The 16,710-nt window shown below is 40.3% G+C and overlaps 1 protein-coding gene across 1 annotated transcript in view; it reads left to right on the top strand.

Annotated features, from left to right (window-relative positions):
- The first annotated feature begins 1,425 nt into the window (after positions 1–1,425).
- Positions 1,426–16,710, top strand: part of LRRC56 (leucine rich repeat containing 56) — a 59,510-nt gene continuing 44,225 nt past the window's right edge. Inside the window, exons 1-3 of the mRNA XM_036383162.2 lie at positions 1,426–1,510; positions 2,767–2,908; positions 12,268–12,432. Of these exons, the coding sequence (XP_036239055.1) occupies positions 12,277–12,432 (156 nt within the window). The 5' untranslated portion in view covers positions 1,426–1,510; positions 2,767–2,908; positions 12,268–12,276. The remainder of the gene's footprint in view (positions 1,511–2,766; positions 2,909–12,267; positions 12,433–16,710) is intronic.

Genomic DNA, 16,710 nt, shown 5'->3' with positions numbered 1-16,710 from the left:
CCTGGGAAAAAAACGGCAGAGTTGGGAATAAAATTCCAGGGGCAGATGCTTGATTCAGTATTGTTTTCACTGAATCACACTACCTTCCTGGAGCACGTCAAGGCCCATTGCCTTCCTTCCTGTGAACATGGGCAGCTGGATTGCAATGACAGCAGGTGGAGCTGAGTGTGCTCATCACCTTGGAAAATCAGGCCCCTGGTGATTCTCCCCGATGTTAATTGACCGTCAGACCCTGCAAGAGGGGAGTCAACACATTTCCTGACCTATGGTTTAAGTGTTTTCCAAACCCTAGAGTAAATTGAATGTAGTTATAGAGGAAATGCTGATGCAATCCACCAGCAGCTGCTGCCCTCCCACATCCTCACAAAGAAGGTGTGAGGGGGTGAATTGCATGCAAGCAGTGTAGTCAAAACCCCAGCAGCTACTACGTGGCAGGCAGGACTCTGTGCCTTCCCTCCAGACCTCTTGCCTTCCTGCCTCTGAGAGAAACACTGCTAAGGGCTGTTTTTGAGAAAATGCTGGGGACCATCCTGAAGGTAAACCCCTGAAAAAGTAGGCTTTTCCTATGGGACAACTGAGCACCTCAGAGGATATGATAGGAATCACATCTTCCTAGGTGCCTGATTTAGGAATCCTATATTGAAATGTGGAAATGTAGGTATATTCTGTGAGTGAGAATGGTAAGAGCTGCACTAGAGCTGCCCTCTTGCACTGAGATGTTTAATGATGTCACCAACAAAAGTTGAACCACATTTGTTGGATCCAGATTATTACAAACTTAATTCTCACATGTCGAATCTTTTGACATTTCTGGTCTGGAAATTTATTTCAGTCTGTTTGGGTTTTAGTTGGTTGTTTTGGGGTTTTTCTTTGTTGGTTGTTTGGGTTTTTTTTTTTTTGTTTTTTTTTTTTTTTGTTTTTTTAAATGCAAAATCATTTGGTGAAACCAGCCTTGTTATCTGCCACAAGCTGCATTTCTTGCACGCACTGCAGGAGTGTGGGATCACTTTTGTGCATGATGATGTCGTTAGTTTTTCATCGGCCGGCAAAGGTTTTGGATGTTGTGAGGAGCAGAGATGTCCCCAACCCCTCCTTCAGCCGTGTGATCACAGGTCACCGAAATCCCACACAGGTCCTGCTGCCTTTCCCGTCCCGTTCCTGTCCTCAGTTCCGTGCCCACCCCTGCTCCCCCCATTTTGCTCCCGCTGTTTGCCCCGCCGCTTTTCCCACTGCAAGCGCGCTGCTCTGCTGCTCCCAGCCCTGAACCCTTCCTGCCTCGGGAGGCTCTCCAGCCTTTCCTCCTCCTCCTCCTCCTCCTCCTCCTCCCGGCGCGGGCAGCGGGCGGGGCCGCTGCGAAGGGAGGATGGATGGACAGACGGACGAATGGATGGGCGGGCCCGGAGGCCGCTCCAGGTGCCGGGGGCCGTGGCGTTGCCGGGCGACGGGCGGCCGCTGTCGCTCCCTCCCCGCTGCTCTCCCGTTCTCCCCGCGGCCCCGGCACGGCCGGCAGGTAGGAACCGGCCCGTGGGGAGAGAGGGTGGGAGCCCGGAGGGGTCTGTGTGTGTGGGAGGGGGTGTGGGCGTGGGGCTGGGTTCCCCTCCTTTCCCTTGTGCACCGCGGTTAAGGGGCGTTGGGAAAAGGCCGTTGTGGGGGCCACGGTGTCCGTGTGGGACACACTGCCCGGGATGGGACACGCAGGCTGGAGTGGGACACATTGCCCGATGTCGGACACCTCGATGCTTTCCAGAGTTTGAAAACCCCACCAAGGCTTGTGCATCGCTGTAGCAATCCAGCCTATGTGCAGGTGGAAAGCACCTGAGGTCTGAGACTGAAAGTCTCTGCTTATGTTCTGGTAGATGTAACAGCATGTTTAAATGTAATGTTTTGGTGGAGCTCTGAGGAGAACGAAGTTAATGAATAAATAATCCTAGGCAGGGGTAAGTTGTAGAAATATCCCCAGGTGTTTCACACTGAGGGGGTTGTGCTCCTCCATGGTGCCCCCTCAGCTGCGCTTGAAGGGCTGAAGAGCCTTGCCAGTGCCAAACTTATGGCTTTAAAGTTCCTTCAGCTTCTTGCAGAAAGGGCTCAGGCATGGTCCCTGCCCTGCTCATGACCCCTCTGTGGTATGGAAAATTATTTCTGTCAGCAAGAAACTCTCTTTGCCCCTCATAGTTTTTAGCAGTCAGTAATTAGTTAATTGGATATGTTCACCTCTCCCTTTGTCTTGTCTGTGAGGCCTGTGCTCTCCTGGCTCTGCACCTGTCTCATTTAACTATTGACGCCTGATAGAAATGTTCCTGCTCACCTATTATTTTCCATTTTGACTGCTTTTACATGGCAATATTTTCTGACAACTGATACAGCGAAAGTATGCTAAATATTGACATTAAACTTTTATCCCATGCTACCCCAATGGCAATGTTTTCTCTAACACAGAATCAACTTACTCCTACCAGAAAATCAGTGTTCCTTTTGATCAGTAAAAAGCTTCTTTTTCCCCAACTATGTAGATCCTTCTCTATCAAGTCCTTCACTTTCTCCTGGTCTCTTTGGGAACTCTAATGAGTTACACTTTCATTAAGCTCTTCTAGGCTCTACTGCTTCGTGTCCTGTTCCACTTTTAAGCCCTATTGAGCATGGACTTCTGCTGCTACAGTGAATAAAGTACTTCTCTTTATTAATTGCTAAGTGCTCAGACTCTCTTGGGTTTGTTTTGTTGTTTTGTTTTTTGTTGTCTTGAAGATTGTGTTCTTACTATTGTTTTAGCAGGACATGGTACAATTAAATAACACTATGAGCACCTGTCAGTCAAGATAAATGAAGATAAACAGCTGTGACTACTAAATTAAAATCTCTGTAGGAGAGGAATGGGAAATGATGCAGAACAGCAGTGGCATTGGAAGAAAAGGTAAAGTAATTTAAAATGTACAAATTACTGAAAATGTTTCAGAACCTTTTAAAATTACTCTCCCATTTAATGGTATTACTTTTTTCATGTTATTTTGTCTGGTTTCAACTTACCTAAAATTGTGGATTAAATGTACAGTGTTCAGGCATGTCTGATCTCAGAGTTGCTGGCATTAACAGGTTTTGTTGTGGAGGTTTTTTTGTTGTGGTGATTTTTTCTGGACTTTGTAATCTCTTTCTTGGCTTTAACACTGAGAATGAAAATCCTTCTGTAGGTCTGACCTCTCAAGGGATTGATAGATGGATACACCTACCTGTGGGCAGCTCAGTTTGTTAGTTGTACACTGCTGTCAGTAAGAGAACAGGCTCTGCCCATGGCCTGGGATGCCATCAGCCTGTTCTTCCACAATTCAAGGGACCTGATCCATATAAAGCAGGATGCAGATTCCATGTGAAACGAGATGTGAGTTTAGCATTGGAATGGAATGATATTACTGATGATGATGATGCAGGTGCTTTTCTAACTGAAGTTCCTTAGGGGACACCGTTAAAGCAATCATGTTTATCCTCAATGTTTGAAGTAGTATAAAAGTGCTGTAAAATAGTAACATTCTGTAACATATCATAAATTTGGGATTGCTACATTTGTCACTAATGGGAATGGATTAATATTTATTTGTTAGGAACTTTAAAGAGGTTACTTTTTTAAATAGGAAAATTAATGAGCTTTTCATAGAAATTATTTAGACGTATATCTGCATGATTTTCATTTACTATTCTAATGGTTACTGTTCTAATGGTTAGTGTTTTTATACCTTCTATGGAGTCACATGTGGGCTTGAAAAAAAAATTGGAAGTAAGACCTATTTTATATCAGTAGGGTCACAATTACTTGCTGTACAAATCAGAAGACCAGATTTGCCATGGCAGATGCAATAAGTACTAACATGTCTGTATTAAAGGGAAAAGATTGTGGACTCTAGCTACTTCACAGAAACATTATCTGATATTTCAAAAAAAACAGAGAGCACACCTTTCTTTGACTACAGCTTCTCACATCTGGAAGCAGTATTCAAAGTATAGCAAGCTGGCTGTTTATCTCGCATATTTTACATCTTTAGTTTTAAATTATTTTTTAGAATGGAGTTCTAAAACTAACTTGGTTTCCTTTTTTTTTTTCCAACATTCCTATGTGGTGATTGGGTATGGTTTTGCTTTATTTTAATGGAGTACCCACCCAAGTTCGAAGTAGGGGAAAGAAACATATTTAGAATGAAGGGGCTTAAGTAAATTATTGATACTTGGGAAAGAGCATTTAGCTATTGTGTTTGTTATCTGAAAATATAATCTTGCAGCTGGTAAAACAGACAGTGTTAAAAATCCTGAGAATAGGGTTGAAAACAGTGGAGGTTCATGTACTGTCTTTATGGCCATATCTTGAATTTTATGTGCAAAGCTGATCATCTTGGAGGGTAAATGGCAGAACTGAAATTCTTTCCATGAAATGCTTTGGAGAGAAGGGGAAATGAAATGAGGTGATGCAAAAGAAAGCTATAATTTAATGAATGGCATGGACAGTTGGATGCATCCTCCATAGTTCTAACTGCTGTTGACCCACTTTCTAATTTTGCCTCCAAGCAACCTATGCCCATCTTCCACAATTTAAATAAATACAATGCAAAAATACACTTTCTCAGTTTTTAAAGCTGCTTCTGATGAAATTTCTGTGTCTTCTTTAGTCATTGGATGGCTATTTGTCATGCCCTGAGACATGACAAATAACTGTTCCCCATACACCTCTCCAGCCGTTGAACACTACTCACCTTTTGGACTGGGAAGATACTGATTGCCAGAAATTACAGCAGCATGCCAGGGAAAGGACCACTTTGGACTATCTCTGCTTCTGATAGTGTTTGTAAAGGATCTGTTTCTGACTACAGTAGTTGCCTTGGCCCAGCAGGACAGGTATAATGCCACCTCATCAGTAGCCCAAACTGACTTCTCATGGTTCCTTTTCACTGCGAGTCTTTTGCCCTTGCTAACATTTTGGCAATGTCTGTTACTAAATAAGCTCCGCTAACAGTGGCATCACCCACTGTTCAGTGTTTCTCTACAAGTTCATTTAGAGCCTATCTCTTTTTATGCAATCTGTCTCGTGTGAGCAGCACATTGGAAATCAGAAACTTCCCAGCCACTCTTCAACAGCTTTGCAGGCTGGGAAGGAATCTCTTGCTTTAAATAGCTTAATTACCAAACAAAATTGACTGAATATTGTTTGAGGACAACCAGAGTATGTTGAAACTCAGAAATGCCATATATGTTGCATTTTCATCCTGCACAGAAGTTTGTGTTTCAAAAGGCTCATAAAGGCATTGCAGTAGTAGCTGGGGGGAAAAAAAGGTCGATTTTATTGTCCTTGTCTCAGCTGGAATCTGGAAATTCTTATAAATGGTGGATACTTAAAACTGCCATGAAGACCAAAACCATAGAGTTTTTCCTCTCTGTGGCTTTGTACTGTCATTAGTTCTGAGTCCATGGGTTAGAATATATTTCTTCATCTTGAAAAGGTACTGATTCTGCAAAACCTTGCTTTGCTTATGTCCTTTCTTAGTGTGTTTAAAAACATGCCTAGCATCTGAATTTTTAAGTAATTGCTTATTATGCCTTTTAAATGCAAGGAAAGTAAATACCTCTTCCAGTGACATCTACATTTAAGGCAGGATCTGTGTGTGACAAGCACAGATAGGTTGACTCCTGCGTACCTTGTCATTAGCTATCCATGATAGGATCCCTTCATAAGATAAAGAGGATTTTAACTAGACCACCCTCATTGCTCCCTTATTTAATGTCTGGACACTGTTAGATAAAAGCTTGTGGTCATGAAGGGTCAAATTTGGTTTCCTGATCCCTGGCTACCTTGATAAAATGGTGAAGGACTTACTGTTATCTGGTCCACTGAAACAATTTAAGTGCATTTGGCAACCTTCTGAGAGTGGAAGCATTGGTACCTTGGAGATCTGTTTTTCATAACCCTTGTTGTTTACCAACTATCCCCACATCCTGCTCTCTGCTTTGCTTTTCTAGGGCTCATTGTGGGGACAGATAACAGAAGAGTGTCTTGAGATGGTTTCTTACTGCAGGAAGTTCACCTATAGATGAAAAAACCCCTCAATCTGTAGCATCTGGCAGTATCTAAGGATTTAGATAATCCACATTCATCCATGACCACTGTCTAGAGACTTGCTGTACAGAGAGAATCAATGAACATTTGTAGCCAGCCAGAAATTACCACTGACCACCTTCCACCACAGGACTCTAAAAACTAAAACCAATTGATTAGACTTTAGTTTATTTTTTCTTTGAAATGTAATAGAAGATATAATAGAGAGTGGTTTGCTTTTATATCCTGCTATGAGGACGTTTTGTTGAGGAATACACTGACAGCAGGAGGCTGGGTGTGCAGCTGCAGTGGGAGCTGCAGGTTTGTGCCCTGGGTGGGGGACACAGGGCTTTGCAGAGCAAAAGGCACATGTGCCAGCTCGAGCTGTTTCTGTGTTACTGCACCACAATTAAATTGCTTTAGGCTTCCAGACATCTGGGACTCTCTCATGGGAAACCCAGGGCTGAGCCAGTGAGGAAACCCTGTCTGATTGTGTGAGTGTGGGGTGTGCAGGGACCAAGAGGGGCACCCCTGGGGTCACTGGAGTCACCCACTCTGAAGAGACTTTGGTCCCAACAGTGAAAGTCTGGGGTGGTGGGAATGTGAATGTCAGAGTGGCTCCTGGATGGTCATACAGGGAAGTTTCCTTAAAAATTTGGCAATCTAGCTCCAGAATTATGTAATATGGGGGCATTGCCAGCTCACATGATAAAACATTTCTCATCACCCTGCTCAGTAGGATCTCAGGGGAAAAGTATTATATATGCAATTGTAATGATGAAATTATTATTTTATATATCTACATGGAATCTGTAGATATATAAAGGAGAACTTGGTGACATTTAAAGGCATTGCCTTTTTATTATTACTTACGTTTTTAAATAATATTAGACATCTTTTATCTCAACTGTGTCTGGGTTGTAGCATGCATTTTCTTCTCTGGGATCACTGCTGCTTTGAGTGACAGCACAGTTTGAACTCAGCTCCATGCATGGGGGCATTACAACATCCACAAAGCTCCCAAGAGCTCTCCCTGAGGAGTCTGTGGGACATAGATCCCGAGGCTTACCTGTCATGGTTGTGGTAATTGTAGAGCAGGATTTTTATTTAATAGCAAAGAACTGTTAGAACACTCTTATAGATTTAAAATCATAAATAAGGAAGGTAAACAAATGAGAAAAATCAGTACACTTGCTTTATATGCACATTTGGATGCTTGGACCAAGGCCTCAAATTGACTGAACCAGTTACACAAAAATATCGTCGTAAGCATTCGAGTCATTCAGTGTCATTAAAGTCAGTGAATTTTTAATTATATTAAATGGGATATTGTTATCTTAATATTTCAGCTTTCCCTTAAAAGCTTTTTTTCTTTAGTGGGACATAGAAAGGGAATCTTTATGAATGCTCTTTGCATGATCCCTTGGTATTAAAGTAGCATTACTGAAGTAGGTGTTACCTAGTTCTGCTTAACAAAACCAGAAGATTTAAATCAGATTGTTTAGTCATACACACGCACACACACAAAAAAGTCATATTAATAACAGGACTGATGTCTTATTTTTCAGCTTTTTAGAAGCTGCACCTGCTAAAATAGACTGATGTGTTGCAGGATGCTTTATATTACATGAATGTTGCAGTAACTGTTTTTGCCATTATGGGTGGATTATTGTAACAGTAGTTTCCTGATGACATCATAGTAAATTCCAGCTGCCCAAACAGTTATTTTCCAGAAGAGGTTATCTGCAGTGCACTTGTGCAAAATTACACTTAGAAAGGGGACTCATAGTTCTCTTGGGACTTGTAAACCAAACGTTTTGTCAAATCTGTAGTAAATACAGAATTCTTTGTTTTTATTTTGTGTCACTGGTAACAGTATGGGCACTACTGTAATTTGTGGTTCTGAATTAAACAGACAAAAATTATATTATGCAAGACAAGAGAAATGGAAGTCTGCAGTGCAAGCTTCCGGTCATGAAAGGATAGATAGCACAATGGTTCTCAAATGAGCTTTTTCCTAGATAATGTTTTGGCTGGTGACCAAAAGTTATAGATAAGGGTCCTGAGATTGCAGTGCCCCCACTGAAATGGCACACTTTGTGTCCAGTGATGGTATGAGTAGCCACAGAGGAGGAGAGGATGCTGGATGAGAAACTGGCCTGAGGCAGTAGAGATTCCTTTTTCTATGAGATGTTAATATATAGAGGTATATGCCCTTCCTAGAGTGAATTTTGATTAATTACCATTGTTTGGGGGGGTTGTTTTGTTTTTAAATGGTAACTTAATTGCTTGGACAAGCTGTTTAGGTAATGTCATGAAGGCTCCATTAGAAATTATCATGCCTAGTCACACAGTTCAGAGGTTCTTTCCTAGTCTTAAGAAGCTGTAATTAATATTGAGTCAAACATTTCTGGCAATTGCTGAATTTGAAATGAGTATTAATATATATTTAATGAAGAATACACCATCCTGTCGCTGACTCTTCGATAAATCTTGTAGCAGGAAAATAAAATCTTGGAGTCTTACCAGATTGTCAGACCCTAAGAACATCAAATAACTATTCTCTGCCAATTTCTTCCTAGCAAATTACAGTATTCTGAGGGGATTTTAAGTAACATGTTGTTCCAAGGATCATTTAATTTTAATAATGGTTTTCATTACTGGTATTTATATATGTTGAAAGTGTCCTGCAGTTTTTAATGAACTGTCACAACATGTCTGTGAATTGAATAACTTAGCATGATTACACACACTCACTTGGGTAAGGAGAGTGGCAGCATTGGAGGAGCTTGGCAGATTAACTCTTTGTAGAATTCAAAATCTTCCATCTTACTGCTCTGGTCATTTGATTTCTCCTGCACTCAATGACTGTTTGCTTCTAGTTATCCACGCAAGTATGAGCCTGTCAAGTTAAGACTTTTGACGCAAATCCTGCAAAAACTAATTTATTTGTTTCTTTCCATCTTTTATTCTTCTCAGTGTTCACATGCAGTATAAAACCCCATTATTTTCCAGCCATTTTCTCTTCCCCTGACACACTCATGTGCTTACCAGTACTGCTGTGCTGTCCCACTGGATTCACTGCAGGTTTGTGCTAGGTGCAGTTAGCTTCCATCCTTGTGTGTCCTACAAAGCACTGTGGGAATGGTTCTGTTCAGCACATGGATCCAACATACATCCAGTGCAACCACCTTGTTTGTGAAGGAAATCCTCAGGTTCGTGGCTTTTCAGACCTCTTTCGTGACAGCAGAAGTCTTTGCAGTCCCTGTGAACTGTCCCACTGAGGCTAACACTCATTTGGGGCAGTGTTGGCTTGTCCTGTGTGTTTGGCAGAGCTGTAGGTTCATCAGATGGACCTGATGAAAATAATCAATGTAACTCCTGTGTCTCTAGGAGGACAAATGTGCCAGGCCCCCTTCTTGCTCCTACACTGTGCTGGAGATTTCAGAGGTTCATTTATTATTAAATATTGGCACCTCACCACTAGGATTTCTGCACTCTTAATTTTTCTACAATTCATTTTGATTGTGTTATTTTGATCCATGTTCAGAAAGAGATTCTTTAGTCTCTGGAGAAAACTTTGAAGTGATAGGAAAAAATATAGTTTTGCTCGCTGACAATAATTCAACTTGATCCCAAACAATTTGTAATGAAAATACTTTTCTCCTCACTAATCCAATGTTACAATAATTACAAGAGCAGATCAATAGCAGGAAGTCTAAAACAAAGTATTACTTCAGATATTAAGCCACAAATTGATCTCCTTCTTGTCAAGCCTAAAGTAAATGCTGTATCAACATGTTTCAAAGATTTGAGGATGTTCTGAAATGTGATGGTGATGGCCCAACAGAGAGAGAACAGTAATTTGTTTGATGTGTGTTAACTCTTTGCAGCCTGCATCTACAAAATCTGGCTGTTATCTCATTTTGCACTCACACATTACATCAGTGTTCTCTGACGACCTCTCCACTTGGCTCTGAAAACGCACAAGATAATCTCTGGATAATAACAGTCCTCATTTGAATTAGAAAGAACCACCAATACTTGCACACAATCCAACACAAGTCTTGTGCAATTGACAAAGGATTCCAGAATTTATGTGACAAGAATATTCTACTCTAAATCAGTTATTGACCAAAATAATTCCTTCTTAGGAAAATAATGGCAACACCAGAAGGTCTTCATATCACAGAAGATTGTTTAATTTTTCTGGGACAACTGATGACTCTTGCAAATCTACACTGACTAAATCATACTCACCTGTTAAAGTAGAGGAAAAAAAGTCTGATAAATTCTAGAATTCTTTAGAAAAAGAAACAGGTAATAGAAATTTGTATATTGTAACTTTTCTTCTAAAATGCAGGACACAGTGTTTTTGAGGTCTCTTTTCCCTCTAATCGGATGAAGTATGGAAGTTGTCCTTACACTACTGTAGGCATACTGAGGTTTTAGAAGCTGCAAATATCACTACTCAATTCACTTTATGGTGAATTTACTGTCTTATTTTATAAGACAGTAAGAAAGATTGAAAAGAGTCCTGTGACTCTGAAGAATTTGTTCCTGAACGTGTTTTTAAGGCATTGAATATTGCTGTGGCTTAGGTGTAGAACATTTGAGCAGTCAGCTTCTCCTGTAGGAGTGCTTGCCAGGTAGGTGAAGTAAAAAGGAAGGAAAGGAAGGAAAAAGTAGGGTTTGCTTTCTGTGGGCTTCTTCTGCCCTGACAAGTGTACACAAGGAGGACTTAGGAGTCTGAGGATTTGGTTCCTCCCTTCAGAGTGTAGTAGGTTCTGCAGGGTCAGGTTTGGTGTATCATCAGTTTTTTGTTGCTGTTTTTGTTTGGGTAAGGGCTGCTGGTTTTTTCTGACAGTACAGAGACTTTTGAATTTTTTTTTTCTTGTGCACATGAAGAATTTTGACTGGACTTGAGCAGTCAAAAGAAGAAGTCTTTTTGATCCAAATTTCTTTCACTTTGTACCCAGTCAGTCCTCTCAAGTAGAGATGACCAGCTGAGCAGTCAGAACTCCTATTTGTCCTAACAGAAGTTACTCCTCTGTTTAACTGTTTATTAGTCTGAGGAGGAAGGAAAGTGGTAATTCTCAGGTCTTGGCCACCACTGATGCTTTGTCAGCCAGTTATGATTAGCTTGATCATTTAATTACTTTTCCAGCACTAAGAATAAATATTACTTTGCAGTGGAGAACAGAACAAAACTGCAGGTGTCCCTTCAGCAAAGCAAGACAGCTTTTCTCTAGTCTAGTCTTTAGTTGTTACAGTAGTGTTTCCAGCTGTGATACTTCCTTGTTGCCAAGTAGTAGTAAATAGCTGTATAAATCACAGTAATGCTTGTACCATTTGGGTACAGCTGATTGCTTTTTTACTCTAACGGGTGTACATATGCTTACTCTCATATTTCAAAGTTAATTGTTAATATTTCTGTGAAAGTGATATCTTTGGGAATTGAAGAATGACCACATCTGAAGTGCTTCATCTTCAAACTTTGTATTTCATTCCTCAATTGAAGGAAACACAATTTTATTTAAATTGTATTCTTAATTTATTTTCTCCAAGACTGTCTTTAGAACTAAAAGTCAGTAGCCATTGCCTGCCTAACCTAGAGTCAGTAACAGTGCTGGGATGTTTGATTTAGGACAGCAAACACAGACAGGTTTTGTCCGTGCTACTTGCAGGCAGAGCTCAAAATGCTTGAGAGGTGGTGTTGTGCCTTGGTACTGGCACTTGCAGTCTGGAGTCCAGCAGAGTTTTGCTGGGGTGTTGCTCATGTTTCTCAAGAAGAAATGGGTAGGCAGGCAGCCTGTGTGGATGGGAAGCTCACTAACACTGGAGAAGGATGAGTGGAGTAGTGAGGAGGCTGGAAAGGTGTCCTGAGTTGTTTGTTCTTAGCTTTCTTCTTTGTACAGAGCTTTAGGCATGCCCAGCTTCTTGTGTACCTGCAAACATAGCTTGCTATGGAAGCTTACACTCCAAGCTGAATGGGGTGTGAGACTTGGGTAACTCTTGAGGGTGAAGAAAAGGAGGAACATGTTATGTAATGCATAGCTTTGGGTTTGTGCTGGTTAAAGAAACCTGTATCTCCACAGGCATTTTCTGTCTTGCAATAGGAGTCAAAATAGATTTTGCTGACAGGAAAATAATAAATATGGGTAGAAAAATCCGACTGCTTGTTATCCTTTTGTCCAAAGCATGTTGAGATGGACCTGAAGTGGAATCCTGACAGAGTTTCTCATCCAGGCTCATCTGAAGACCAGGAAACTGATTTGAATTGGCAAGGCAACCCAAATCCCAGTCTGCTGATTGAAGATGATGGAGAGCTGCTTATGGATGAACATCTTTCCCCCAGGAAACTGGTGAGTAGACATCCAACTTTTTGATGAAGTGAAAGAGGCAAACTGGCATATACAGAGCTGTATTAACCTTCCAACTGCTATTGTACTGATTGTGGATTGTTGCCTCTCTGACATTTAGATTTCTGAGTAAAGTAGATTCTGTCTTATGAAAGTATATCAAATGTTTGTCCTCCTTTCACCTTGTTTCCTATCCAAAGTATTCCCAGCATGATTGTGGCTGTGTTTATTGCCAGGAATCTTGAAGCAGCGTGAAGAAAAGTACAGGTAGCATAATTATGGTCTACACAGATCTCATTAATGCCATCTGGAGTACCTTGAATCTTAGCATTAGAGAAATAATTTACATTAATCTTGTTCTAAAGATTGGAAATGTAACTTTAAAAGCACAAGTTTTTTTTCCTCTGAGTTAGTGAAATCCTCTGTCCTGCTAAGAAGCCAATTAAAATATTCTGCAAATTATAGAAGTACTTTCTATACATGTCAAAGTGGGAGGAATTTCAAAGCATATTTAAAAGCCATGTTCCTTTTAGACTGGGGGAAATGATTTTGCTATGCAGCCTTTGAAAGAGAGTCACATGCTGAAATCTTCATGAAAGAATTCACTTTGTGAAATATTTGTGAAAGACTACTTGGTTGCACACTGGATTGTACTTGCTCAGGGCTAATTAAGGATGAAATCCTGTGGGATGTGTATGAGCTGACCAAACAAGGTCACTTTGAGCAGAACTTGAGGAGAGAGACTTTCTGTGTTGCAGACCTACAGAAGAATCTCTCCTGGTGGGGAGCATTTGTGAAAGATAGATGGGGCTGCCAAGGCTGTGGTTCAGGTACTCCCAGCAGCCAGGGTGGTGATTGCAGGCATCCACAATCCCCTGTGTATCCACTGCACCAGTGGGGAGACACGAGCTTCCACAGGAGCATATTCCAGCTGTGGGTTTACACCACTCCCTAGCCACTCCCCAGCCACATTCCAGAGACCATTCTGACCATATGCTGTAGATTAGGCAGAACTATTGTTCCCTAATTAGACAAGTTTTTTAGTGTTTATAAAATGGTTGAAGGTGCAAAAACCCCTTCCTGCAGAGTGGATATTTTAAGCATTCTGGAGAAAAATTGCTGCATGGTTGTATGGTCTGTGCTGTTCACTTTCCTTGGGCTCCTGAGAACCTCTGACCACTTCTTGGTCTTTTTTTAAAACCTGGCATAGAATTGGACCAGTCTAATGTGTTTGTGGCCTACAACAGCCTGTATAAATGTGATGGGAGCCTCTCAGATTAGTCTGTATTGTTAGGGCATGAACCAAAGCCCATTAGAGTAACCAAAACAGCTGCCCTCTGATTCAATCAACTCTGAATGAAACCCTTAGGAAGTTCTTTCATTGGCATGAAGTTCTCTTTCTGAACCTCTGCTGCTTTTAATTCACAGCAAACTGTAAGCAGAAAAGTATATGTAAGGCAACATTACCTACATCCCATGAAGTTGCTGTTTATTACTCTGTAACTTTTTAAAAAATGCAGATAAGAAGTTAAATAATTGAGTTTTGCCTTTTTTGAGATTGTTGGTTTTAACGTTTGTAAGGAATCTCATTTCAAAGATTCTTTTAAATGAAGTACACTGTCCTGCTAATTTTTCTGGACACAGTTATTTCCCGTCCTGGAACCTAGCATTTGTGTTGGCATAGCTGGGATACTTCCTGCTCAGAGGAAAAACTACATGACATTGTCAAGGAAACATTTACAGTGTTTATAGCTTGTTTTAATAACATACCCCATCTATCTATTCTCTGACCTTTATGTTGAACATATGCACTGCTGCCATAAATTTACTTCCTCTGGATTTGCAAATGTTCAGAATGTTCAAACATTTAATACAAAACAAGTTTTCACATGCATAATTCTTTAAGGACCCACATGCCATTGACAGTCAAATGGTTTGAAAGGTTGTCTTGCTTAAATCAATACAGCTGCAGTATCTTTTTGATTGTTTTATTGATGTGAATATTTTAGGAGTTATTGATTGTATCCATTGAAGTGCTCTGAGAAGGAAACTAATAGACTTTTAAAATACAGGCTCATTAAAGTAAAATTGTTTTACATTCAAATAAGGGGATGGGCCACACTTCTGTAGTGTTGTGTAGGCAAATTTTGGACACCTTATGGATGTTCCTGAGGAAAGTTTTTTTCCTGAGACACATACTCAGCTTTACTCCATGTCCTCACAATGGTCTGTCTTGCATCAGTTTGGTTTGAGTTTGGGGAAGCTGCGAAGTCTCATTGTGTGTATTCTGTGTAGATTTGGCACCTTGAACTGCAGCCTGATTTCTGTGTGAACATTTGGGTAATTTTGCCCTTTTTCCAGAGGGATGGCTGTCTGTTTTGTAGTGAAACCATTATCAGTCTGCATTATTAAGAACTCTCTAAAACTTGTGACACTTGTGTTCCTTCACTTTTATCCACTTGCTGCATTGTTTTCCTCCAAAGAGAGGAAAGTTTGGCTTGGACTGATTTTTTTTTTTTCCCCTTTCCTTTCTTGCCTTCTTGGACCATGTAGAACAAAAGACAACTTCTACAAAACCATTGGACCGTTGCCCATTTTCTTCCTCTCCATTGTGGATCCCTTCATTTAGACTTTATGCTCATTCACCACAGAGGTTGTGGTCTTCTGTAGTCTTGTTTCAGCATAATGTTCACTTCAAATCCTGGATGATTCTATATTTTCATTATGTTAACCACATCTTCTAGTTTCTTCATGCTGCCAGCTCTCTTGCTGCACTGTTGTGTTACATCTTTTTCTGGTGTACTCTTTAATCTTCCTCTATATGAATAGGCGTTCTTGCTTTTCCATTTGTACCTGTCCTAGTAATATTTTCAGCTCTATATTTTCCTAGTTATTTTCCTATTAATATTTCTCTGCTCTGCCCATCCTTATGTGTGTGGTTGTTAGATATTTAGGAATACCAGAGTGAGCAAATTCTCACTTTGTTCTGAAAACTGGCTAACAATGGGCAATTAATTTTTAACTCTATTAGGGCTATGACACAGATTTTTCATTAAATGTGGACAAACTGAAATTAAGGGCGCCACCTGTCTTTAATCACATTTTTATTTTCTTCTATCAACCCCCATCCTCTCCCTGCTGTTTGCAAAGGATCTTTTCCTGACTTCCACTAAAAGCATTCCACTTCTCAGAGGAAACTCATTTTACAAGGTCAAATGATCTTCCAGACATTGTCACATTATAAAACCCAATCACGTTTGTGTGTGATCTTTAGAGAAGAAAGGAATTATTCTCTAATTTTGCTTTTTATTGATCCTGCTCCAACTAATCGTGTTTTCCAAACTTTGGAACACGTGTTCGGATGTGGTGTTTAGTTTTGTTGCTAAGGAGCTTAGGGTGTATTTCATATGGTATGCACTCATCCTCATGGGAAAAAGAAAATGCTGGAGGGTCCTGGAACAACAGATTGGATTCTTGCTGAAGTGGCTCAATTGTTTCCTTTTTTCTTTTGCAGAAAGTTTTCCTCACAGCTGTAAGATAAATGGATTTGAGGAAAATAACTGGACATCAAGAAAGTGCAGAATCTTGATAAATTAGGTAGAGTAAGGGAATGGAAGGAACTGAATTTAACTGAATTTGGATCTGCTGAATCCTTCATTATGGATGAATCTCTTCATCTGAGCTGAGAGAAGAGTGTATTTATATGTATATGCTGAAAGTAGAGAAATACAGCTAAATATTTTAGTTATGGGCATTTGCAGCATTTAGACCTTTTGAAAGGAAGTTTGCATGTAGGGCCACAGAGAAGTTCTGTTCCCTTTTATTGTTTTATTGCATCACTTAAGGCCTATTAATTTGCCAATATTTTTCTTAGAAGAAATATTTTGTCATACTTTTAGCAACATTTTTTTTTCTTTTTTTTTCGTGAAGGAGAGATTATACCTTGACAAAAAAAAAAGGCAATAAACACATGAATGGACATGAATTTAGAATTTGCATACAGGTGTAGTATTCAAAGAGAACAAGCTCACCACTCTGGAATTCCTGTCTTAGCCAAATTAACCAGGATCAGCAAAATAAATGCACAGATGGAAATATTTCTCTGACAGCTGCATGCAACTTGTTCTTCAGCAACATGCCTACTTTTCTTGGAGTATGTGAAAAATCTAGGGAAGAGAAAAGACATTGTGTGTGCCAGTTTTGACTGAACAGATATTATTTGTCAATTAAGGAATTTACAGATAGCTGTGGGATTTGAACTGGGTTTCCCAGCATCCCCAG

The sequence above is a fragment of the Molothrus ater genome, chromosome 6 (genome assembly GCF_012460135.2).
Source record: "Molothrus ater isolate BHLD 08-10-18 breed brown headed cowbird chromosome 6, BPBGC_Mater_1.1, whole genome shotgun sequence".
In the NCBI taxonomy this organism is placed as follows: Eukaryota; Metazoa; Chordata; class Aves; order Passeriformes; family Icteridae; genus Molothrus; species Molothrus ater.
Note: the sequence above shows the minus strand (reverse complement) of the source record. Positions and strands in the feature narration are given on the sequence as shown.